The 25,226-nt window shown below is 39.1% G+C and overlaps 1 protein-coding gene across 1 annotated transcript in view; it reads left to right on the forward strand.

Annotated features, from left to right (window-relative positions):
• CDH20 (cadherin 20) overlaps positions 1 to 25,226 on the forward strand; it is a 239,241-nt gene that overhangs the window by 137,943 nt on the left and 76,072 nt on the right. The window contains 1 exon segment of the mRNA XM_042465402.1: positions 18,747 to 19,121. Coding sequence (XP_042321336.1) covers positions 18,867 to 19,121 — 255 coding nt within the window. The 5' untranslated portion in view covers positions 18,747 to 18,866.

Below are 25,226 nucleotides of genomic sequence, written 5' to 3' on the forward strand. Positions count from 1 at the left end.
GTACATTGTCAAGTTTCATTTTATTTTTCTAAGATCTTAATTTAAAATGTAGTTAAAAACCTAGAAATGGTCTTTTTTCAATAATGAGAACAAATGCCTTGGGATGTGTGGTTTCTTCTTTTTAAAACTTAACTAATAGTTGTCCAGCCAAGACAATAAGCTCCAGCAACCAGGCAGTGGTCTTCTAGCAGGAAGAGGATGAGAGCCTTTTCCCCAGGCCTTATGACTTTTGAGGTGTGCACATACTGCATCTGCGCTGCGAGAAGAGAAATAATTCATATGAGAGCAGTTCAGCTTTGGCACAGAAAGCATCTGGCATTCTGGAATGAATTTGCTGAGAAGGTTTCCACTTAAAAGGGAGCCCTCTCCAGGTGTTACACCCAGTGAAGGATTGCTACTGATCTGCCCATAGGATAGGTTTAATTTCAAGAAGAATGGTAAAGATGTTCCAGCTAACAGCTTGTATCCAGATTTAGGCATGAGCAGACTTGCAGTTCCTACCACTGCTTAAAAACAACAACCCCACAACCCCTACAAAATGTTCATTTGGATGGGTTTTAAAAATACGCAAATGAGGGCTTCAGAAGAAGCAAATTAGTTAAATCATCGCCCACCCACACTGAGAAATCTATTATCAGCACTGGAAGTGAGGTTTTGTTTTTCAGCTGAAAAAGGCCACAGCTCCCAAGTTTAGGATGTCTGGCAGCAGACCACAATGGTGTAGGCTCATTGAAACCAGTGGGACAAATGAGTCAATATTAACTTAGCTCTGGAACTAACCCTATAGATATAACGGGAATACAATATCTATTGAGGTGATTCCAGGGCTAAGTTAATTTTAACTAATATACTAAGGAAACAAATCCACCATTTGTTTACATCAGCTTTTAAAATAGTAACAAAAATGCCTCTGTACTTGTGAAGCTTTAGAATAAGTGATGCTTTGGGTACCAGTTTCCTAGAACATGTAAGCATTTATTTTTCTGCACAAGACATGAAAGATTAGCAGATGGGGGAAAGGACATCCTTGTCCTGTCCTTATGGCACAATTATGAAAAGATTTTCCTATGATATTATGTTTACTCTGTATTGTCCCATCACTGAACTGCAGTTGACCACAATCGATGAAAGACTTTCAAATGACGTTGCACTTACCCTGTCATTGCCCCATCATTGAAGTGGAATTATCCTGTCATTTCAATAACAGGATAATGACAAGATAAGCATAACATCTGTGAAATGCTTTCACATGATGGCAATAGGGATGTGATAAGGATGGAAAAGCGATCCCATCCCCATCTTCTCCCCATCTGATAATCTCTTTAGATCCACTAAGAGGTAAACCATTTGCCAGTCAATGCTCCATCTGCTCTGAAACAAAATTTTTATCATACACATTCCTTGAAAAGAATAGTTTTCCTAGTCAGAACTGTACCCCTACCAAGTTGATACTTGTACATGCAAATAGCAGGGAGTAGGCAGCACTGCAAATAGTAAAGAATACTTTGACCTTGGTCTGATAGAGATTACTTTGATCCCAATCTGATACAGAATAAATGTTCCATACAAAATCCTATTTCTGCATCTCACAAGTAATATTTAGCTATGCATCCTGGAAGGATGTGAATAGTTCTCCCTCTTGATTAATTGCCTTTCTCCAAATCCCCTCTTAATTCTCATTACCTTTATTTGTACCAGATTGCAATTTTTTTTCTCTCATAGAAATTTGTATACACTTCTGTATTCATTTTCTGTAATGCTTTCATATATTTATGTGCATTTCCTAATGTACACAGTTTGGTACACATTTTCCCCATGGACTAGAGCATATTTATGCATATTTCTCAGGCCTGTTACAGACTGCCAAAATAAAGCTGCTTCGGGTCTCTTTGGAGGTATGCTATTTAAATGATGCATGGGTCCTAAGAATCCGGAGGTCGCGCCAAAGCCACACTCCATTCCTAAGCACTGGAGTGCAGCTTTGGTGCAGCTTCCGGATTCTTAGGATGCATATATCATTTAAACAACATACCTCCAAAGAGACCCGAAGCAGCTTTATTTTGGGAGTCTGTAACAGGCCTCAGTTGCATATTTCTCAGTTGTGTGTACTTTTTTGCATTCCATTTTTTTAAAATCTAAGCAGGTATAAGCATCATAAATGTGTACATTTCTGAATCAAAGTATACATTTGCACATAACCAGTCTTGGAAGGTGCAAAAAAGGCTCATTTTGATGACAATATCAAAACCAACAAAATTCTCTTCCATTCCTAGGCTCCAGTACCTGGCCATAGTGACATTAGCATCACTGAAAAGGTCTAATAATAAATCTATAAATAAGATGAGATGGATGAGATGGGTCAGGTTTTTGAGAAATGAATCTCAAGATGATAAGGAAGATAATTCACAATGTCTCCTACCCAAAATTTCTAAACTCTCATGAGGAATTTGCATGATTAAAATCAAGCCTAGAAGGCAAGTACTAAGCTATGACTCTTCTTCAAATATGATATGAAAAGTGGCAGCTTTTCCTTTGACACATACCCCAAAATAAGCTGGTGCCAGACATGTCCCTTATTATGAATGATGCATAATATGCAGTTTTCAAATTGTCTTGGTATGAATGAATTGGTCTTGTGGCATTCAAAGACATGGGATATTGTAATTTGCATATTTGCTTATATGGTGCTCAAATGCAATCATAGGTAAGAATTGGTAAACAGTGGTCTTAACATAAGGAAGTATATAGAACAGCCAAAGTAAAGGAAGCATGAAAAATAAGCTGTTCAATGACTAAAAGTACTTACCCCCTGCTCTCAGTTTTAAATATTGCAACAAATTAAAAGGTAAAATAAACAGCTCACTTAAAGCATACTCTGCACTCTGTTTTAATTTCTTCCTACTGTGTTCATTACCAAGCTGTTTGCTTTCTTTAAGGCAAGATAAGGACGAGAGAAGGAAAATCTTTTTTAAAGAAGTCATTACACACAGAAGTCAATCTCCATTAATGTATTCCTACAACTGGATATGTGCAGCTGGAAACTGCTTACTATGTAAATATATATAAAATTCAAGTCTAAGTATAGATACATGCATATGCAATTTTATGTATTTGATTGCAGCCCTCTTTATCCTTCTCACTGCTACTTGATGTTGCTGAGCCCATAGAAGAGCCAGCTCTGCTATTAGGTATAGTGTTAGAGTCACCTCAGGTAGCAAACACTGTGGGTGGAATGCATCAACCTACCCCACAATCCCTAAGCTAGCCTGTTACCCTCAAGTGCAGTGGAAAATGCTAGCTACTGCTAGTATGGACTTAAGCCTATCCAATCAAGTTCTGCACAAGAAATGTGACGAGGGGTACTGTCTGATCTTTTGGCTCTAATAACAAAATGGTATTGAATACCTTTTCCCCAATGTCTGCACCATGAAGTCTATGACAGTCTGTACTTTGATCCTGACAAATTATTCAGATACTGGTACCAAATAGTACCAAAAAGCAGTTTCAGAGGAGCTCTTTTATCAATACTATTTTGGGGAAACAGGGCTGGTCATAGAAGGTGTGACAGTCACAGAAGGTGTGACGGAAGGTCCTGGACTTCGGAAATGCCCATGGATCAGTGCCACACCAGCACCTGTTGCCCTTCTGTCCTACCCATTTGCCCTTTTGTCCTTAAGAGTGGTCACCACAACATATGCAAGTGTCTTACAGATAAATAAAATCATCCAAACTCCTCTGTTAGCAGTTTCAGCTCAGGAGCTCATCCCATTAACAAATAAGCCGTCTTACCTCTTCCGGCGGCCAGGATCCGGGATGCCCTGGATATAAATCTCCACCTATCTAGCCGGGATGCCGCCACCCAGATGTATTCCAGGTCAAAGCCTCACTCAGCTGGCCAATTTTTGAAGTCAGATGCTCCATGACTTTGAAAAAGTGCTGGCTGAGCAAGGCTTCGGCCCAAGATGCATTCGCACAGTGGTATCACAGCTAGAAAGGTGGTGATTTAGGTATGATAACATCTGGGGGCATCCTGGATCCTGAATTCAGGTTGGAAGAGGTAAACTGACTTATTTGTTAATGGAGTAAGCTCCGAAGTCTAGCCCTCTCAGCTGCACGGCACAACTAGCTATTCAGATAGTTCTGCTAGACAGAGCTGAGCCTTTTAATATCATGCTATGGTTTCCTATTGCCCTGGATTTTAGGGATAGTAGAAACTGCTTACAAGCTACTACAGTGGTGCCTCGGGATACGAAATGATCGGGTTACGAAATTTCCGGGATACGAAAAAGTTGGATTGGCAAAAACTGTTTCGGGTTACGAAATATTTTTCGGGTTACGAAATTCATTTCGGTGCGAAATTCAAATGCTGCAAAGTGCAGCTATAGGCTTTCCAGTGCTAACGGAAAAGTGTTTCAGGTTACGAAATTTTCGGGTTACGAAAGGAATGGCGGAACGAATTAATTTCGTAACCCGAGGCACCACTGTACTGTGTTACTGTGGTGCCACACCTACCTCAGGTTGCTTGCAGAGAGTAGTATCACAGTACTCCTTGTTCAGCCCTAAGGCTATTAAGCTCTGAGGTGCCACATGGTTCCATCTTATATTCCATTTGTACAAAACTGCTAGTAATTAGGAGTTGTGAGTTTGTTGCCTTCAATATGCTGATGGCACTTGGATCTTCTTCCCCTTTTCATCAAAGTCAAGTGGGGTTGTGCAGGTACTGAATCAGTGCCTAGATGGCATGATGAGCTGGATGAGGTCCAATCAACTGAAGCTGAATTGCAGTAAAATAGAGACTATGGTCCCATACAGACAGGCCAAAATAAAACTGCTTCAGGTCACTTTGGAGGTATGCTATTTCAATGATGCATGTGTCCTAAGAGTCCGGAAGCCATGCCAAAGCCACGATCCAGTTGTAAGGACTAGAGCTCAGCTTTAGTGCAGCTTCTGGACTCTTAGGACGCATGCATCATTGAAACAGCATACCTCCAAAGTGACCCGAAGCAGCTTTATTTTGGCCTGTCTGTATGGGGCCTATGTGAATTAATGGTTTCTGGGTGCAGTAACTGGACCAGGATGCACCAGGTGCACATCGTGTAAGTACTCCTAGACCATGGGTAGGCATAATATGGCTCCTGGCCCCCACTTTTGTGGCCCTTGAAGCCTCCCACCAGTCCCCACAAAGCCTCCAACGCCCTATTATTATTTTTACATAAAGGCATTTTCGTGCAAAATAACACAGAAAATCCCCCAGATGAATAAAATATATGTCCGAGAACCCCACCCCACCCCACACACACACACAAAATCACTCCAGAACCCTGGACCACACCCTCCCAAATACCTATATTTTCCTCTGCAATCCCTCTCAAAATGGTGACAGCAAGTAACAAGTAATGAATGTCTCTTTGTTGCATGTGGGAGTGAGGTGGCCATGGGGGAAGCCTGAAAGGGATAAATTGGCACCTCCCCCTCCCCCCATGCAGTACCCACCCTGTGCTAGATCCATCTCTGTTACTTAAGATCCAGGTGGACTCCATGGGTCAGAGTATTTGTGACTAGATTTGACTGGTCCACTCGCTATGGCCTTGCCCGGTCAGGGACAACCTAGCCACAGTAGCCTATGCCTTGGTAACTTCCAGACTGGACTATTGTAATTTAATTGACATGTTACTATCCTTGACGAACTACTGCAATATGTGGCAAGTAGACTGATGACAAGAAGAAGAAACCACATGACACCAGTTGTAAAGCAATTGCATTAGCCACCGATACACTTCTGTTCTGAGTAAAAGGTGCTGGTAATGTTTAAAGCCCTAAATTGCCTGGGACCTTGATATCTGAAGAAACACCTCTCCATATATGCATATGTATGTATATACAGATGTATATGTGTGAGCATGGAAATCTTCTGGAGGGGCCTTCTCCTGTGGGAGCAATATAGAGAGACACAAGAGAAAACCTTCTGTATTATGATACTGCAATTGTGCCTTACTCTTGGAGGCCTGAACAACACCAACTTTGACTTCATTTTGGCACCAACCTAAAATGTGGTTCTTTACAGCAGTCTTTAGCCTTATTGAATCATGGGACCATAGAACTACAGAGATAAAGGAGATTCAAAAGGTAAAACACATTCTGACCTCCAGTTAATATAGGAATGCATACCTGAAGCATTTGTGACAGATAGCTATCCAAACTCAATTTTAAAATCACCAATGAAGGAAAGGGCACCACCATCCAATGTAGTCCACTGTCTCACAGTTCTTACTATCAAAATGATTTTAAAAATTTGTCAGAATTTGAATCTGAATCTTCAATGTATTCAGCCTTGAATTTAGTCAACTTTGAATGTATATAATATTTTAAACCAGGAACAGGAAACATGCCCCTTCAGATGTTATTGGACTGCCATTCCCAGAATTCCTGAACCCTGGCTATGCTGGCTAAAGATGTTGACAGTTGCAGTTCAGCAATATTTTGAGGGCTGCAAAATCTATTTTAATGTACTGAATTGTTTTAAGTTATTTTAAGTATATTTTATACTGTTTTAAATTGTTCTGAAATTGTATAGCATTGGGTAGGATATATACTGGGTAATCTTGGGCAAGTCACACTCCCTCAGTCTCAGATGATGTCAATGGCAAACCCCTCTCCTCCCCCCCCCCCAATGCCAAGAAAACCCTGTGATAGGGTCTCCATAAGTCATTAACAACTTGAAGGCACATAGCAACAAACAAAAGGTTATGAATATTTCAAATATTTATACAGACATACATACATGTATCCCTGCTCTTTAAAAAAGCAAAATTGTGAAGCAAAGGAGAATCCTGGAAATATTTTCTGATTTATTTTCTGAAATATTTTCTAAATTTTTATGTTCAAATATTCTGTTCAGGTAAACAAAAATGTATTTTTCATAATGGTCCAGAATAAATTATGGCCACCACTGTAGGGAACAGATTTAAATTCACCCCACCTGATCTACACAATTTCAAAACCTATGGGGGCAGATGTCTTTGTCTTTCTAAAATTATGCAGGCAGCTAAGTTAAATCTAAGGCCTGTTACAGACTGCCAAAATAAAGCTGCTTGGGGTCTCTTTGGAGGTATGCTGTTTAAATGATGCATGCACCCTAAGAATCCAGAAGCTGCACCAAAGCTGCATTCCAGTGCTTAGGGATGGAGTGTGGCTTTGGCGCGACCTCTGGACTCTTAGGACCCATGCATCATTTAAATAGCATACTTCCAAAGAGACCCGAAGCAGCTTTATTTTGGCAGTCTGTAACAGGCCTAAAGTAGCTTTTATGTTGAAACTGCCCCATAGATTTTTGGAATATTCATATAGGATAGGTATTCATACAGTAAGAGGAAGTGCAACACATGTGCAACTGGTGATATATGTAAACTGAATAACTTCAAAGGTCAAGGCAATAGACATATGAAAATATTTTCTTGGGAGGATTTTGTGGCATATACGGGAATAGAAAAGACCTGGGCTGGTGGAGATTTGCAAAAAGTCCAAACTATTTTTCAAAGCTAACAAAACAAAGACTTGTGAAAGTAACTCCTGGTATGATTGGAACTTTATAAAACTTTAGATGTAGATACTAGAAGTGATCTCCTGATCGGCAAGAGTTTGTCTTTGATTTTGAATGGGTCCAAACATTTCTCCCAGTTCTAAGTTGAAATATTTTCCTGAGCCACTGTACAGTTTTAAATCACAGATGAAATGAGTGGCCACTATCCAAAGGAGTCTTTTACTGTGACAAAGATTTTCCTGCACACAGCTGTACACATTTCTTTTCCTTGAAGTGACATGAGTTTCAGCTATTGATGTCTAATGCCACTGGGCTTGTTTCAGAATGAGCTTTCTCCTTTATTTTTAGATACTGTTTTTTGTTCTTTACATGGATGTATATTATTCCCAAAAAAACAGGCTTTAAACAGAAAGTATGCCCAGTTGGTTTATTCTTATACTCTCAATTCTAAAATTACATCTTCTGAACCATGCAGAATTCCAGTAAAAGAATATTATACAACCACATCTGAAAATTGTATGATCAGCTGCTGGTTAAGAATACAGTACAGTATGTGTAACAGACATGGTTTGCTGATAGGAATCGCTTTACTGATTATGACTAGATGGAGGGGAAGCAAAATGCCTCCCATAAAAATTCTGCTCCCAATGAATTTTTCCATGGATTTCTAGCACTCCAGAGAGTGACACCTTGAAAATAACTCACACATAGAACTCATATGTTTGCTATATTCTCATATCATTGGTAACGTCATCTGGCCCTTTTTTTCGATTGTCTAAATACTCAACTAATGTTTTAGGTTACTACAGTGCTGGAAATATGAGGACTGATGGAAAATTTCATTAGGAGTGCAGCATTCTTATTGGGGGCATTGTGACACATACACAGATGTAGCTATACTCTATGACTAGACCACTAGTACAGTAGTAGAAAAACCCTGTACACTGCTTCATAGAAAGGTAGCCTTGTGCTTCACAGTGTCATTTCATATCTCCCAACCACCCTTAATTGTAAAGGAATCCTGCAAAATTTGATACATAAAGAGAGAGAAAGAGACTATTGCACTTGTTTACATGTTAATGTCAAGATAATAATTGCCTATGCTTCCTTAATTCACGGATAGTCCTGTCATTATATAGGTGTGGGAGATGGAGGGAGAGTAGTTTTGCTGTGCCTCACAATGCCTTAATAATAAGAATTTGTCAAAAGAATAATGTTCCCTAGCTGAGCAAGAAGGTTACATTTTACAAATTTGCTTAACAAACTGCAGAAAAGAATATGCCCTTCCCATATTAAACTGTACACAAATATTCTTAACTATCAGGTTCAGTTCTATACAGGTAGTATTCAGTTCTATTCAGTTCTATATCTCTGAGTCCAAAAAAAAATGACATAAGATGTGCTAAATGCTGGTGCACTGAAAGTGCTACTAAAGTCAGTGCTGCTTTCTCCTCCTTTAACCAGGTATTAATTCATCCACTACATGCAGCATAATATAATGTCAATGCAAATATTTTTTTAAAAAAAAATCCTGACTATTGGAGAGTATGGATTGGCCTCTAATTGCTTTTTACTCCCAAATTGGCTACATTAATCATGCATGCATGCTGAATGCATCTTACCTTTGTTCAGCTAATTAATTATAACAACTAAAAATAACAATCATAGTGATATAGGAGATTGAACTTTTATGGCTGGTGAATGCACTGTCTCCAGCCCACAGAGACTGTGGAGTTTTCTCCTCAAATTAATGCACCGCTTCACATTAACATGCAAGGTACTGACTCCTTGATGTTTGGCAGGGATAAGTAAATACTGCACACATAAGGCAGATGATTTTCCAAAGGCTGGTGGTGTAATCCAGTTAATCAAAACCAATGTGTACTTATGTCTTTCTCAAAAATCTCTCTTCTCATGATGAATGATTGCTATAGATATATACACATACACCTGTGTGAGAGCAGATTTTATTTTTTATAACTGGCTAAAAAATACACTTCTTGTATTTAATCAGTGCAGGACAATATTCTACCTTGTTATCTATGCTAACAGCTACCAGGTCAGAATGCACAGGGAGGCCATTGAAATCCACGAACACTTGGACAACTTCAACAGGAAAGAAGAAACCATGAAAGTAAACAAAGTTTAGCTACCAGTCCTGAAAAACATCAAAATCAAGACTCAGTACATGCAAATACCACCCAGGGCCCAGGGGTTTCCTGGCAGACAATGGATTGCTGATTAAATAAATACACATCCACCACGCATATCCTCACACCCTGAGGCCTTGCCATTCAACAACAGTCCAACACACAGATTAACATGTAAATCACTTCCTTCCAACCAATGGTCACACAAGTATATATACCCCACACACCTCTATGCCACCACACTCTGAAGATGCCAGCCACAGATGCAGACCAAATGTCAAGGAATACGTTTTTCCAGAACATGGCCACAAAGCCAAGAAAATCCACAGCAAACTATTTTTGTTTTCTTTATGTTCAGCACTTTCTTCTTTGACCTTCCTTAGTAATTGTGACAAGTCCATAATTTTTTCTGCTTGTAGTGTGGTTCATCCACTGTTGATGTTTCTCCCTCTTATCTTTACTCCTGCTTCTTCTGAATCTAAACCTGCTCTTCATATGATATTTTCTGCACACAGATTGAACAAGTAAGGTGATAATATGCAGCCTTGCCTGACCCCCTTGCCAATTGGGAATCATTCTGTTTCTCCTATTTAGTTACTAATGTGTAACTATGGCCCGGTACAGATGGGCCAAAAGCAGTGTGGTGGCACCGATACTAGGGTTCGGGAGCATGCAGCACTCCTTGGCAATTCTCCAAAACTAGGTTTTGACCAAGGGTTTTTGGTTTGCAATGGTAATCCTATTTTTAATTTGAATCATTTAAGATAAAACTTTGGTTTTGAACAAAGTAAATCAGAGCTTAAATTACAGTCATGTACTAATGATGGACAAGGAATTAGTAAAATTATGAAGTTTTGTTAAAATTTGAGTTGGAAGGATAGCAAGCAAAGGATTCCATGATAAAATGGGCTAGAAAAGATGGCTATAATATATATGGAGCAGTGGGAGAAGATGTGTGCAAAGGGGTTGAAATTTACCTTATATTATGATCTGAAAGAGAACTTTTATCAAATGGTGTACAGTCAGCCCTTCTTGTACATGGATTTTTTATACATGGATTCAAGCATCTATGGTTTGGAAATGTTCAAAAAAATATACATTTCAAATATCTAACCTGGATTTTCCATTATTTTTATAAGGGACACCATTTTGCTTGCTATGTCATTATATTTAATGGGACTTCAGCATCCATGGATTTTATTATCCACGGGGGATCTTGGAACCAAATCCCAGCGTATAACAAGGGTCTACTTTATATGACACCTGAGAAATTGTCTAAGATCTTCAAGTGTTACCTGCTTTTCAATTACTCATTTTTGATGCCTTGCTCTTTCGACTGTTCTAAATTATACCCAGATTCTGCATATTTGACACATGGTCTGTTCTTCTTGACCACACATTGAATTAACGGTTTTGTCTATATAGTCAGTTAAAAGGGTCTTTGGTTCCAATGGATTTTACTTTTGAGGGGGAGGTTAATGCTTGTTTGGCTGAGGCAATTATGGACTGGGCAGGTAAGGCCAGACTCCCCCCCCCCCCCCGAAGTAACCCTGAGGCTTCTGTGGCCGTAGGAATTAACTAATATGGGAGGGATACCATTTTAAGTGTATTTGTTTTCTTTTTCTGCAAGGGAGCCTTTTGGCTAGGCAGTGGCATGGGTTGAAGAGAACACTTGAGGGAAAGAGTAAAGGTGCATTCAGGCTTGACAGGTATGGCTGGACTAGTAGTGGGCAGCCCTCCTGCATCTGAATGCCAGAAGCAAGCACCTCCCTGTCTTCACCACTGAATGGCAGGAAACAACTGAAAGTAAAGAAAGATAGTGAAGGAGGAACAATTCAAAGTAAAACTTGTAGTGGATTCACAAACTCGTTGGCACTAGAGCCACTAGCATCCACTCCCATTTTACTTGGAAAAACAATGTTCCTCCTTCTCCACCATTTTTTTATTTCCATGTTAGGAAAGCAGAGAAGGAGGGAAGCCATAAAAGTTGGAGCTCACACAATTGTCACAGTTGTGCACCAGCTGGGGAAAGTGCTGAATGAAGCAACTGAGCTGAGCAGAAACTGCCACTGACGCCATCTCAAAGAGGCTATAGCCAGCCTGGGCATCATGCAGCCAGCACCTCTGACTCAACTCTGCTTCCCTCTACTCAGCGACAAGGATAGTGAAGCACTTGGTTCTTCTTCTTCCCCAGCCATCCAGTTGAAGGAGGGCAGTCCACCACCACTCTGGGCATGCCCATCAATCCTATACGCACACACCCTTCCACTTTCTCTCAACTGTTCTCTTCAGCCTTTGCTGCTGCCTAGCAGAAATACTCTGTCATACAAAAAGAAAATAAATGTTGTTGTTGTTAACTGCCCTTGAGTTGACTTTGACTAAAGGCAATCCTGTGGATGTGTCATCTCCGAGTCCCCCTGTCCTCAACCTGCTCAGGTCCTATAGGCCCAGGCTTGTGTCTTCCCTTATTGATTCTAACAGTCTAGTGCATGGTCTTCCTGCCTTTCTACAGGCATCCTTTCCTAGCATCATTGTCTTTTTTAACAATTCATTTTTCCTCATGATGTGCCCAAAGTAAGGAGATTAGCACACTGGCTTTAAAGTGCCTTATCCCTGACAGGATAATGGCACATTGAAGTTTCAAAATGGGTGTTACCACATTCACCCATGCCAGGGTGAATGCAACCCTTATACAGCTTGGATGCCAGCTGGGTTTATCGTGCACCTTTCCAAAAATGGGAAAATCCCATTTTTGAAAAGGCACAGAATAAGCCCAAATGCCAGGCAGGCTGTATACGGGCTATATTCGCCCCAGCACAGGTGAATACGACAACACCCATTTTCAATATGCCATTATCCCATTGGGGATAAGGGGCTTTAAAACCAATGCACTAATCTCCTATGACAGCCTCAATTTAGTCATCTTGGCTTCCAGATGGAGCTCTGGCTTTATCTGTTCTATAACCCATTTGTGTGTCTTCTTGGTCATCCATGGTATTCTCATTACTTTCCTCCAGCATCATATCCCAAATGAGTTTATTTTCTTTCTATCAGCTTTTTTCAGTGTCCAACTCTCATAGCTATACATAGTGATGGGGGATACTATGGTGTAGACTATTCTCAGTTTAATGAACAGAGTTATGTTTTTACACTTTATTACCTTGTCCAATAATTTCATCACTTCCCTTCCCAAGCCCAGTCTCCCTCTGATTTCTTGACTGCAATCTCCGTTCTGATCAGTATTTGAGCCAAGGTATGGGAACTCTTTGACTATTTCAATTTTCCTATTTTCCAGGGGAGTTCTTTCAGAATTAAAATTAACATGTGCATTACAAAATCATTGAAAAGATAGTTAATTTAATAAATTACAAAAGTACTTCTCATTTTCAGAGAACTGGTTCTTACTACCATTTTCTGGCTTTCTTTTCTTTCTCCTCATCTTGGTCTCTATCTCTAAATCTAATTTTATTTCCATCCATCTACATCTCTACTACAGAAATGCTTCAATTATCTAATCTAATAGAATTACTTGACCATTGTTAATTATCTTCAATCCTATTAACATTTTATCATTAGTTGAGTTTTAGCTTTTAGCTTTATCCTTACCAATACTATACTATGTATTCCAATATATCATTTGATATCCGACAGTTCAGTTATTTTACACATTCTTATTCTGTAGTGACCAAAGCTTATAATATCTATTAACTAATAATTAATAATCTTTTAATAAGGGATGGCGCAATGGCACCCCTTTCCTAGCCAGATTGGGGCTGCGACAACTGCACACCACAACCCCGATCTGGCACAAAAAGGAGCCACAAAAAGGAGCCACAAAAAGCGTCTCCCTTTTGTGCCCTGGAAAGGGCATGATAGCCGTGATGCCGCAGCTATATGGTGCTCCTTCAGCACTATGTTGTATGGACACAGTGCTGGAGAAGCACCGTGATGCTGCTCACTGTGTGAGGTGGAACATGGCCTCACTGCACCCTGAGGGGTGGAATCAGGGCATGCATCATGTGGATGCCCAGACTCTGCCCCCAGCTGGCCTTAATGGCCAGTGAAGAGGCCCTCTCTTCACCTTCTCTGGAGGCACAGAGGTATTTGACAAGTTAGGGACCAGAACACTATAGGTTCCACATTTCGATGACTTCCACTTTTTTTATAGTGCCCTGCTCCTTAACCTGTCAAATAAGTGGAAGGAAACTATAAATGTATATTGGAAATCTGAACACCAGGAAGGGGCTTTCTATCATACGTGGTAGTGCTGTGAAAGGGCTAAAAAGTACTGGGTGTAAATCCATACTTTTATGCAGTGCATTTAAAAAATTAACAAACAATTAAATCTGATATCTTCCTTCTGTGACTGATGTATGATCATCTAGAAAGGACTTATAGAAAAATATTTCAGTACATGATTACAGCAGCAAAAGTACTACATGCTCACAAGTGGAAGAACAACACATTAGAAAAATGTTTTTTTAATTTGCAGAAATGGAACAATTGTCTATTTTGATTAAAGAAAAATCAGTAGTGTTATTGAAAGATTAGAAACCTCCAAATGGCTTTTTTTTGGGGGGGGGGGAATGAAAAAGATTTGATGACACTTGGTTTTGAATATTAGAATAAAATGACTGAATAGATGAAGTGTAACATTTAGTTTACATATTTCGGAATGTAAGATACACTGCATAACTTCAGAAATGATAGTCAGAAGTCCTTTTTCGTTGTTCTTTATCTTGCTTCTTTTTCTTCTTTAGTAATTTAATAATTTTAATAATAGTGGTAATAATAGTAATAGTAGTTCATTTCTTACTTCTGTTTTGATCTTTTTTTTCTTTTTTCTCTTTTTGGTATGTGTGTCATCTCTGAAATTTATCTTATGATAACTGTATTTTATTGTCTTATTTTTTGCATTTTTGTTGTATGTGAAAGATTAATTTAAAAAAGCAAAGATTCAGCCATAACTATTAATACTTACTTAGTGATGTAAGGGAATAATCTGGCCATGCTAAACCTAAGTTGTATGTTAGTACAACATTACCTGGAAAGGCAAATAGCAAAAAACTTACATTTCCAGTCAGTATAGGTTTAATGCTGGCTCATTTGTATTCCTTATTATAACAAGCTGTGCTGATATGCACAGATGTTTAATAAACAAAATTGCTTGCAAGATGATTCTAAGCAAAACCTCTGGTGACTCATATTATATAGCTGAACCATGGATTTACTAGGAGAGTTATTGCATACCCTTGAACAAAGTTCTGTTGGGAACAGAATGAGTACAGACCAGATCCATCAGAACTGATGGAGATGTTTTCATAGATTTCCACAGGAGATGAGCTATAACTCTATACAAAAAGATACACACCTTGAGAGATAATAGAGTCAGAGATAGATATCAAGGCAGAGATTCATCTGTTTCACTGTGCATCACCATATATAAGAATTTGGTATGTCAGTAAGTGAATGCATGAGACTCACTGACTTGCATCACTGACAGGAGTATCAAAATCCGTAAAGCAATTCAACAAGAGATAGAAAGGCAAAGTGTTATCCACGCATGGCTCAACATACCCTGCGTACTTAAAAAGTCTGAACATTGTCCCGCACAACCTAGGACATGAATTCTGTCTCATGGCACCTGCCAGCTAGCACTCCAGCACTATGCAACCTGATGAACTGATAAGATGGACTGTTGAACCGTGGTACTTATTTTCATTACACATGAAACAGCTGTAGATTGAAGAAGAAAAGGATAGTGCCAGGTGGCATTCAGGAATATGTCTGTGTTTATAGAACACAACTTATATAGACTAGTTCTCAAATTACTTCACAAAGCAAATTCAGTTATGCTCAGTATACAGTATCAGAGTTTTGCAAGTTATTTTAGAAAACAACTAATTGGTTTCAAAGCACCCCCAAAGTTATTTTCAGTTGTTTTAAAATCAACTCTTTCAAGTTTGGCAAAAGTAGCTAAAAATACTTTTGCTTCCTTTTATAAACACATCTGAATGGTACAAGCCACTGAACTGTGGTAGAAAACACTATCTTCTCTGATCTGTCCCATCATCTCAACACAGTATGAGTTAGCATTTGAACTACAGGATAACTGAAGAATTATCTCTCCCCAGATGAGCTTGCCAAGGTCCAAGATCTTTGGGGAAGATCCTTCTCCCAATTCCACCACTTTCCCAGACATATTCTTTGCAGGATCATTCCATTAAGCCATATATTACAACATAGAAATGTCAAGGCAACTTGTGAGAAATCTGTACATGATGGAGGAAATCCTAGGTCATTTTTTTTTAGTTAGAAAGCCAAATTCCTATAAAGCCAGCATACATTTTTAAACAGTTCTTGTTACTTTCAGTTTTGCAGGCATGTATTATTTTTAATTATTTACTAAGCATGTTATGGTCCCTAGAAGTAAAGATGGCTAAACTGAGGTTGTCATACTTTGGCCATATAATGAGAAGAAAGGACTCACTAGAAAAGGCAATAATATGTGGTAAGGTGGAGAGCAATAGAAAAGGAGGAAGAACCATACACCAATGGATGGATTCAATCAGGGAAGCCATGGCCATGAGTGTGCAAAACGTGAGCAGGGCAGTTGATGATTGGGTAACTTGGAGGTCTCTCATTCATAGGATCACCACGTATCTAAGCCAACTTAAAGGCTGTTAACATCCACAACAAAACATTTTACTGGGTTTGTTAGCAACAGGAGCAACAAGAAATTTTATAATAATAATAAATAATAAATAATAAAAATTTTATTTTTATACCGCCCTTCCATAGATCAGGGCGGTTCACAGCAAATATCAATAAAACACAACATATACATTCAGGTTAAAACAATTACACAGCAGCAAAATAAAACAGAATAAAACCCCCGTTAGCCAGTCCTCTTTGCCACAGAAGAGGAAGGGAGGCCCACTGGACTTTTCTTTCTGCTGCAAGAAAGCCTACAAAAACTGCACCATTTTTAATACTATTTCCAGTTCAGAAGCTATTGTATGTAAAATTCACATACAATATTTTTGTACATAAGGCATTCCTGTGCAGAAAATGCTTTAGGTGGGGACTTATTCTGCTCAAAATTTATACATGTTTTTTTTGCATAGAAAATAATATTTTCTGTGCAAGATGGCATTTTAAATAATAATAAATAAATAAAACTTGTATTTATATCTCGCTTTTCTGTGACAAGACAATCAAAGCGGCTTACAACACGTTAAAATCCACATTTACACATTTATGTCCCAAATTCCCACCACCAAATTCTACTTTCTACATAGAAAATATTTTCTTCTGTGCTGAAATATCTTCAGCTCAAAGAATGCTATTGCCTACAAAGAAATTCACACATGGTTTCTATTTTTTAAAAAAAGGCATGTAAATTTTTTGTGCAGGATAAGTTCCAAATTGCAAAGATTTTCATCTGTCCAGGATTCCTCTCATCAGAATTACCTGGCACCTGAGAAACATTTTTCAAATATTCCTTCCCTCCCTATTAGTCACTTCTAAACTCTGCTGTGTATCGACTGGAACAGTCTTCTCCCAGTGTCTTGGGTTTGCCTGTTATTTTAAGGAAAAAGAAAACTCCTCTAGCAATGCTTCTCTCCCAACACCTATAGTCTATGGATGTTCATCAATTTCTGCTTATATTTACATACTGGCAATTTTCCACAGCACAGTAGTTTTGGAATAGTTCTTAGCGTAGCCAGTTATGAGTATGACAAGATTGCCATCTCCTACTGGGAATATTTTTTTAAAAAATCATTTTCTCCTGGGAAAAAAAAACATTATGCAGATGGTCGAATTTGCAAACTAATTTCATAACAAAGGGTAGATTGGAATCTTGTAAGACTTTTAAGACTTTTCTAAAAGATCAATATTAAACTTTCTAAAGAATATGCTTTTCCCCAAGAGGACACCAACACCCTCCTCCCCTCCCTTCACATCTGAAAGAACATCTGAAACCTTGCACACACTGTAGTTATTTAACAACATTGTCAGAGTATCATACTGCAGTGCCACCTCATTAAACCCAACAAAAACAGTGGAAGAAAACATTGCTACAAAGCATGGCCTGGAGCGAGGCCACCAGCTAATCTAGCTTTGTGACAACAAAGGTCTTTGACTGATGAGAAAGTGTCCTCTGATGGAGGTCAGCATTCCTTGGCCGAAATGAGTCTTTCAGGCTCAGAGAGAGAGAAAAACTATGAGCTTGACTTCCTGAGACATAAGCCACAATAGCATGCAGCTATCAAGATTCTGAACCCTTTTGTGGTTGAAATAATGATTAACTGACCATTCAAAATTTTTGAAATGTCACATTAGCTGCGGTGGCCAGCTCCTCAGAGAGCAGGCAGCAGAGTGTGAAGTGTGGTTTGAAGCAACCAAAGGCTGGGTGCTAAAAGAATAATTAAAGTCAGAAATAATCTTTAGCTGCTAAAATTAAATCAGAGATTTTGCAACGTGCCAGTAATACCCATATATATGCACGTGCATATGAGTTGACAGGGAGACTCAGGGAGAGGAAAAGAAAGAAAGTTATATCTCTATTGGGGGTTTTTAAAAGTGAATCCTCCTTATCAAATATTATCAAAGGCATTTGGCCATAAATATTTTCCAAAAAGTTTTTCTATCCAATCAATAGTACAGTGAGCCTTTGGTATCCACTGGGGTTTGGTTCCAGGACCCCCCATGGATACCAACATCAAGTCCTATTATAAACCATTGCATAGTAAAATTGTGTTTCTTATACAGTCGGCCCTTCTTATACACGGATTCAAGCATCCAGTTTTTTAGCAGTTATTTTAGCAGAGGGGTAAAAACCTTCCTATGTAGGTAAGCAATCAGTACCTTCATTTGACAATAGAGTTCTGCAGTATATAAGGAAAGAGTCTTCTTTTTCGTGGAACAGGCCTACCTTGTTATCACATTTTTGCGAGGGAGATCAAATACCCCATGAAACATTCTTCTTTAAAAAACTGTCCTCAGAATGTCTTGTTAGGAATTTGAACAGTGGATTTTCTTTATCTTTACAGGAAACCATTGTCCTCGAGGTGGTTGGCTTTGTATCGCTGAAAGACTACACACGGAAGTTTCAAAGGCCTACCCATTAGATTCTTTAAAGAACCAGCTCTAAATTTGGGAACTCCCCTGGCATGGCAATGCAGACTTCGTGCAGAATGGACAGTGCAAAGAAGTGGCTTGGACTCAGTATATCCTTAAGTTTTTATCTAATAACAAACCTCATTACTATTGTATTATCTGGGAGCCCCAGAACACCCAGCAAAAGCCAAGAAGACAGTCCCTTGGACAACTTGCTTCTCCATCCACGAATGAAAAGGAGCTGGGTATGGAATCAGTTCTTTGTTTTGGAAGAATATACTGGAACTGATCCTTTGTACGTGGGAAAGGTGAGTAGCACAACTTGGGACAGGATAGCAGAATGTTGCTAGAGTAAAGAACAATGTATAGGGAGTATATAAAATACATTATTTGCTACTTCAGTATTGTACTGTATGTGTACAGTATGTGCCTTCAAGTTGCATGTCAACTTATGGTGACTCCATGAATTTCATAGGGTGTTCTTAGATAAGAAATAAGCAAGGAATACTCAGAGGTGGTTTTGCCAATTCCTTCCTCTGAAATATAACCTACAGCACCTAGTATTAATTGGTGGTCTCTCATCCAAGTGCTAATGAGGGCTGACCCTGCTTAGCTTCTAATATCAGATGGGAACTAGTATCTTTAAGGCTTCTGTATTACTATTTATATAAATAGATCTTCACAAAATAACAGTAGCCTCCCCCAATTACTTCTTTCTAGGCTCTAAATTTTGATGTAAAAGACAAAGGTAACCAGATAGATAGTTGCAAATGTACTTGTACATATTTAGGCTCACTTGATGGTAAGTGTTAGGGAGTTAAACTGTTGTTCTTCTATTTGTTTTTATTGTTGTTGTGGGACCCTGATTTTCCTCCCAAAACTCAGACTCAAAGCTGCTCATAATTTAAAAGAATTACAATAGAATTCCATTTTTCACAGCATTAAAACAATTCAAACCTAAAATTAAAATAATTTAATGCAATTTAAAAAGATTAAAAACTATTTAAAACAGTTTTGTTAAAACAATGCAGCACCTTTAGCCTGTTCTCTAAAAACTTTCTGTTTTAAAAGCCTGTCAGAAAAAGAGACTTAGCCTGCCAATGAGAAGACAGGCAAGGAATTTGTTGTTGTTGTTGTTGTTGTTGTTGTTGTTTTGCTTCTGACCTATGGTAACCTAAGGCAAATCTATCATAGGGCTTTCTGAGGCTGAGAATGTGTGAGTCACCCAAGACCACCATGTAGTTTTTCATGGCCGAACAGGGACTCGAACCCTGGTCTCTAGAGTCGTAGTCAAAGTAATTTGCCATAGTTTGCCTCAAACCACTACACCAAGTTGTACAAGGAGTACTGTGTTAAAAACAAAACCATGTATATAAAGTGTTACAAAAGAGCAAAGACATTTCTTTTGAAAGTAACACAGTGTTTGGCAACATTACTTTTTCCATCCATCTGTTAACATTTGCTCAATACTTTCACTCCTTCCTTTTACAGTAGGCCCTTGGTATCCCCTGGGGTTTGGTTTCAGGATTCCCCATGGATATGAAAATCAATGGATGTTCAAGTCACAATAAATGCATTGGCATAGCAAAATGGTGTACCTTAAATAAAATGGCAAAATCGAGGTTTGCATTTTGGACTTTTTTAAAAAATATATATTTTCAAGCCATAGATGGTTTGATAGTAAAGATGTGGCACTAGCATAGCACACACCTCAAGAGTGGGGACCAAATGAGTGTCACCCCTCCTCTGAGGTGTGACCTAGTATTGTCTACACCTCTCTCACTTCTAATGACACCACTGATTATGAGGAGGGTTTCCTCCCCAAATAGTATGCCATTTTTTTACCATCTTAGATGGATTTTTAAAAGAAACTTTAAAAAAAAGTAATGAGTAATGAACTAGAAAATATTCTAAAATGCAAAGCTACACAACTGAGCACAAAAGTTAGAATCATGCAAGCCATCATATTCCCTATTGCCATCTATGGCTGTGAGAGCTGGGCAGTTAAGAAAGAATAGAGGAAGAAAATGAATTCATTTGAGATGTGGTCCTGGAGAAGAGGGTTGAGGATCCTGGAGACAGCCAAAAGGACAAACAAATGGATCAAGCCAGAGATCTCCCTGGAAGCCACGATGACAAAACTAAGGCTGTCATACTTCAGGCATATCATGAGAAGGAAGGACTCATTGGAAAAAACAGTAAAGCTAAGAAGGATAAAGAGAAGTAGAAAGAGAGGAAGGCTGCATGCTAGATGGATTGACTCTATTAAGGAGATTGTGGGTATGGGTTTGCAGGAATTAAGCAGAGCAGTGGAGGACAGAGATGTCCTCATCCATAGGGTCGCCATGGGTTGAGATCAACTCGAGGGCAGTTAACAACAAAAAAAAATGAGTAATATAATGGGCAACACAATGATTGCTTTTTTCAATTGTTACAGGTAATGCCATTACTCTGATTTTGTGGGATGAATTTTTTAAAAAGAGGTGGGGAGTGCTAGCCCACAAGTTTTCTACTGTGCTCTTCTCACAGTGCATTTGGGGACACCTAATTTATTTCAGTTCCTGAGAATGTCAGACTGGCATCACCTTGTGTTGTGAATAATGCCTGATTTGATAGCCTGTCAATTGTTTGTATTCCTGCCCCAAAAAAAGATCAGTACTTGATAGAAACAGCTCCAATATTGGAGCACATAGGCGGGTTATAAACCGCCATAAAGTACGCGCAGAGCACGTACTAGGGTTAGGAAGGGCCGTATTAGGGTTAGGAAGGTTCTTACCTTCCTGACGGCCCTTCCTGTCAGTACGCCTGGAGCGTGGACTTTATGGCAGCGCCCATCCACATGGGCACCGCCATTTTGACGTCTTGGACGCTGTATGTCCAGACGTGTCGCGGCAGAAGTGACGCCGTGAGGGTGTGCTCCACCCCTCACGGCGCCACTTCCACGTTTTGAAAAGGAGCGCCATTTCAGTGCTCCTTTTTCGCTGCGCGGGGAAGCCTCGCGGTCTGGCCGCTGGGGATTCCCTACGCAGTGAATGGCGGTGGTGGGAAAATGGCCCCTTGAGGGCCGTTTGTAACCCGCCACAGTGATTATATTGATACAAAAGGAACTGATCAGGACAGAGAGAGAAGTTGCCATGACACAAGTGCCTATGGTCAAATAGGATTGCCAGCAGGTTTTTAGAACCAGATTTCTTCAAAGGACCTTTTTGAAGTTGTTTCAGATGTCCCCAAGAATGAGTGGAAATCTATAAATGGTATCCTGAAGCTGGAACTTTGTTATCTCAAACATCCAACTAATGTGGTATGGAGACTTAGGGAGTGGACCATGTCTCTGTGCATAGCTGCAGCATTTCCATCCTTTTGTAGCATATATTACCTGTGAAAGTAAGCATAAAATATATTGTCTTGCTAAGTCTGAATTGAAGCATTCACATTTCCTTTGCTGAGATAAAAACTGAATTGTTATTTATTTAGATGTTACATCAAAGATCTGAAACGGCTCCTACACATGAAACATGGGGTCCTTTTATGCATTGCAGCACTATTGTTTCACTTAAACTGCCATGGCAACACCCATGGAATCCTGGAATTTTCAATTTAGGGAGGCATTTAAGAATTCTCATCCAGAAAGCTCTTGTACCTCACCAAATTACAAACCCAAGGATTCCATAAGATGAAGCCTTGGCAGTGTCATGACTATGTTGTGTGAAAACAGCCTAGCTCACCAGCCTTACCTCTGCTCTGGACACAAGATGTGGAATTGGTGATCTGGACATTTATGACAAAATCAGTTCCACAAATAGAATCAAAAACTGCAGAATGTTATCTTATGGATGTGTATATTTGCCTCTACCACAGTTCACTGTCCAGTTTGGGACTTTGGGAAATGATCTGATTCTTCCTGGACTTATTTGACATGGAAGATATTTGCAGGCATTTTTGCCTTTTAAAAGGAAATTGGGGCTGCCACATTTCAGATGAATAGGTGCACAGATTTTTTTTTTTCTATTTGGAAGGTGTCCAAAGAAGGGACACACTTTTCCACCAACACTTGTTGAGATCTATTGTTCTGCAAGTGATAGACAACATAGAGGTGGCTCTGAGTAAGAAACCTTTAAAGTTTCACAAGGATAACTCTAGTGGTTTACGTGAAATGGAAATCCTCACATGCAATGAGGGGATACACATCCTATTCCATTCTCCCACGAGACAGGATTCAAATGACAGTGGCATATATCATAGATCTGTCCCTAGGCCAGAAACCAGTAACATTTCAAGGGGATAAGTACAGTGGAAATTGCAATGAATGGAAACTAGTAAAAGGTTCTGCTAAATAGTGTAGCATGGCAAAATGGAAATAAAGGTGTAAATTTTAGGTATTTCATCCTGCATGAAAACGATCAAAAGGATATTCCTATTGGGTAAGATTATGAGAGTTTTTGTATAATTTTCCCATGATTGTTTATGGTTCAGGACATTTGTGTACAAAAATTCACCAGAAAAAGATAATTTTGTATAACAGTACTTTTGTACCAAAAAATGTGATTCTATATAAAAAACCTTTTTGCAAAAAATGATTGTAAAATGCAGCAGCTGACTTTTTTAACTAAGGCCCATGACATGTTACGACACACTTTCTCATCAAGGAGATTGTTTTTTAAGAAGTTATCCTTACATCCCTACATGAAAAAATGTCCCCATCCTTGATTTTCTGCATGTCATCTCAATTGATCTAAATGCTTGCTCTGTCTATAACTCCACATTGCAATGTGTGGTGAGAATTAACAAGTTTTGGATTGGTTTTAGTAAAAACAAAAGCCATCCAAAGGCAGTGTACTTATACAATTGTTTACATTTCCTATGTGCTAGTGTGCAGAATCTAGATGTCTTCCTTGTATGTGTGTGTGTGTAGTGTTTTATCTGTACGTCGACACAAATATATTGGTTCTAGGAAATACAATTCTTCTGCAGCTGTAGCTCTTGACAGAAAAAAGCAAGAAACTATCAATTGCATGGAAAGGATGGAAAGAAAATATCTCCAGTAGTACAAGAAAAAAAGTGATTGAATCTAACAAGTTTTGGAGTTTCTCCTCATGTGTATTCTTTTAAAAATTCCACTGACAGCACAGAAACCAGTTTTCAGATTTTGGGGGGGGGGGTATATATGGAGGCTTGCCCTGGTTACTCATTTTAGAATTAAGTTGCAATAGTGTGTAGGTTGAAACCAGAGCTTGTAGGTTACTAATTAATTAGCTTGCTAAGTTTTTAACGTATTGGATTCTTTTTCTAGCGAGGAGATTTAACTCAATAAATTGTCTCATTAATGCAAAAGTTTTCATTAATGGGTTAGGTAATTTTAGAACATTAGAATGCAATAGAGTAGATGGCTCTTTTTCTGGGAAATTCAGAAAGACAGGAAGGCCTGAAGAGAAGAGTAGAATTGGAAGGAATGTATCACATGTGCTGTGCCAGTGATCTTTATAGAGCTTCTTCATATGGAAGTGAGGTGGCAAAGAGAATGCAGTGGTTCTATTGGATCAAAAAGGGTTCTCTGTGTACTCAGAGACACTCAGATAAATTCTGATTAAGAATTTTCCACTCTTGATTTAGTAACTGACCTTTGTATCTATCTCTTTATGATACACTGGCAGTGGAACAGTGAAATTACTGAAATTAAGACTACTTACTACTTTTTAGCAGAAGGGGTACGAATCAGCTTTGTCCAGCATGGCCAGTGGTAAGGAATGTTGGAAGTTTTAGTTGTTCAACAAGACCTGGAGAGCTGCATTACTCCCACCCTTGCTCCAGCATCACTCATTTAAAAACCTTAATACAGTGGTCTAAATACCCCAAAGTGACTAGATCCCATCTGATCTTGGAAACTTAGCAGGGTCACCTCTGGTTAGTACTTGGATGAGACTACCAATGAATACCAAGTGCTGTTAGGCTATATTTCAGAGGAAGGAACTGGGAAAACCAGTTCTGAGTATTCCTTGCCTTAAAAAAAAAACCTATGAAATTCAAGGGGTTGTCCAAGTCAACAGGGACCTGAAGACATATATACATACACACTCCAAGTGGTGGTCCCTGGACCAGTGGCAGTTCTCAAACCATCAGTTCCCAGTCTGCAAATTTTCCAAGAAAGACAGACAAGTATGATACCGGACCTTGGCATACTGGGTAACAAAATGTTGATCTACCACATCAGACAGCCTGAAAGGCACTGCTTTAAAAAACAAAACATTTGGACATGTTCGCAAGGTTGGGAGGGGAGGTTTTAAAAAAAAGATGAGAAATCCAGATCACGAAGGCAACTTAATTAAACAGGTTGTAAAAGCAGGCCTTTCTTTCCTGTAAAATTGGCCCGTTTGCTTGTCCAGGCCTTGGTTATTTTCACACCTTGGTTATTTCAC

This window comes from Sceloporus undulatus, chromosome 4, assembly GCF_019175285.1.
Source record: "Sceloporus undulatus isolate JIND9_A2432 ecotype Alabama chromosome 4, SceUnd_v1.1, whole genome shotgun sequence".
NCBI classification, from domain to species: domain Eukaryota; kingdom Metazoa; phylum Chordata; class Lepidosauria; order Squamata; family Phrynosomatidae; genus Sceloporus; species Sceloporus undulatus.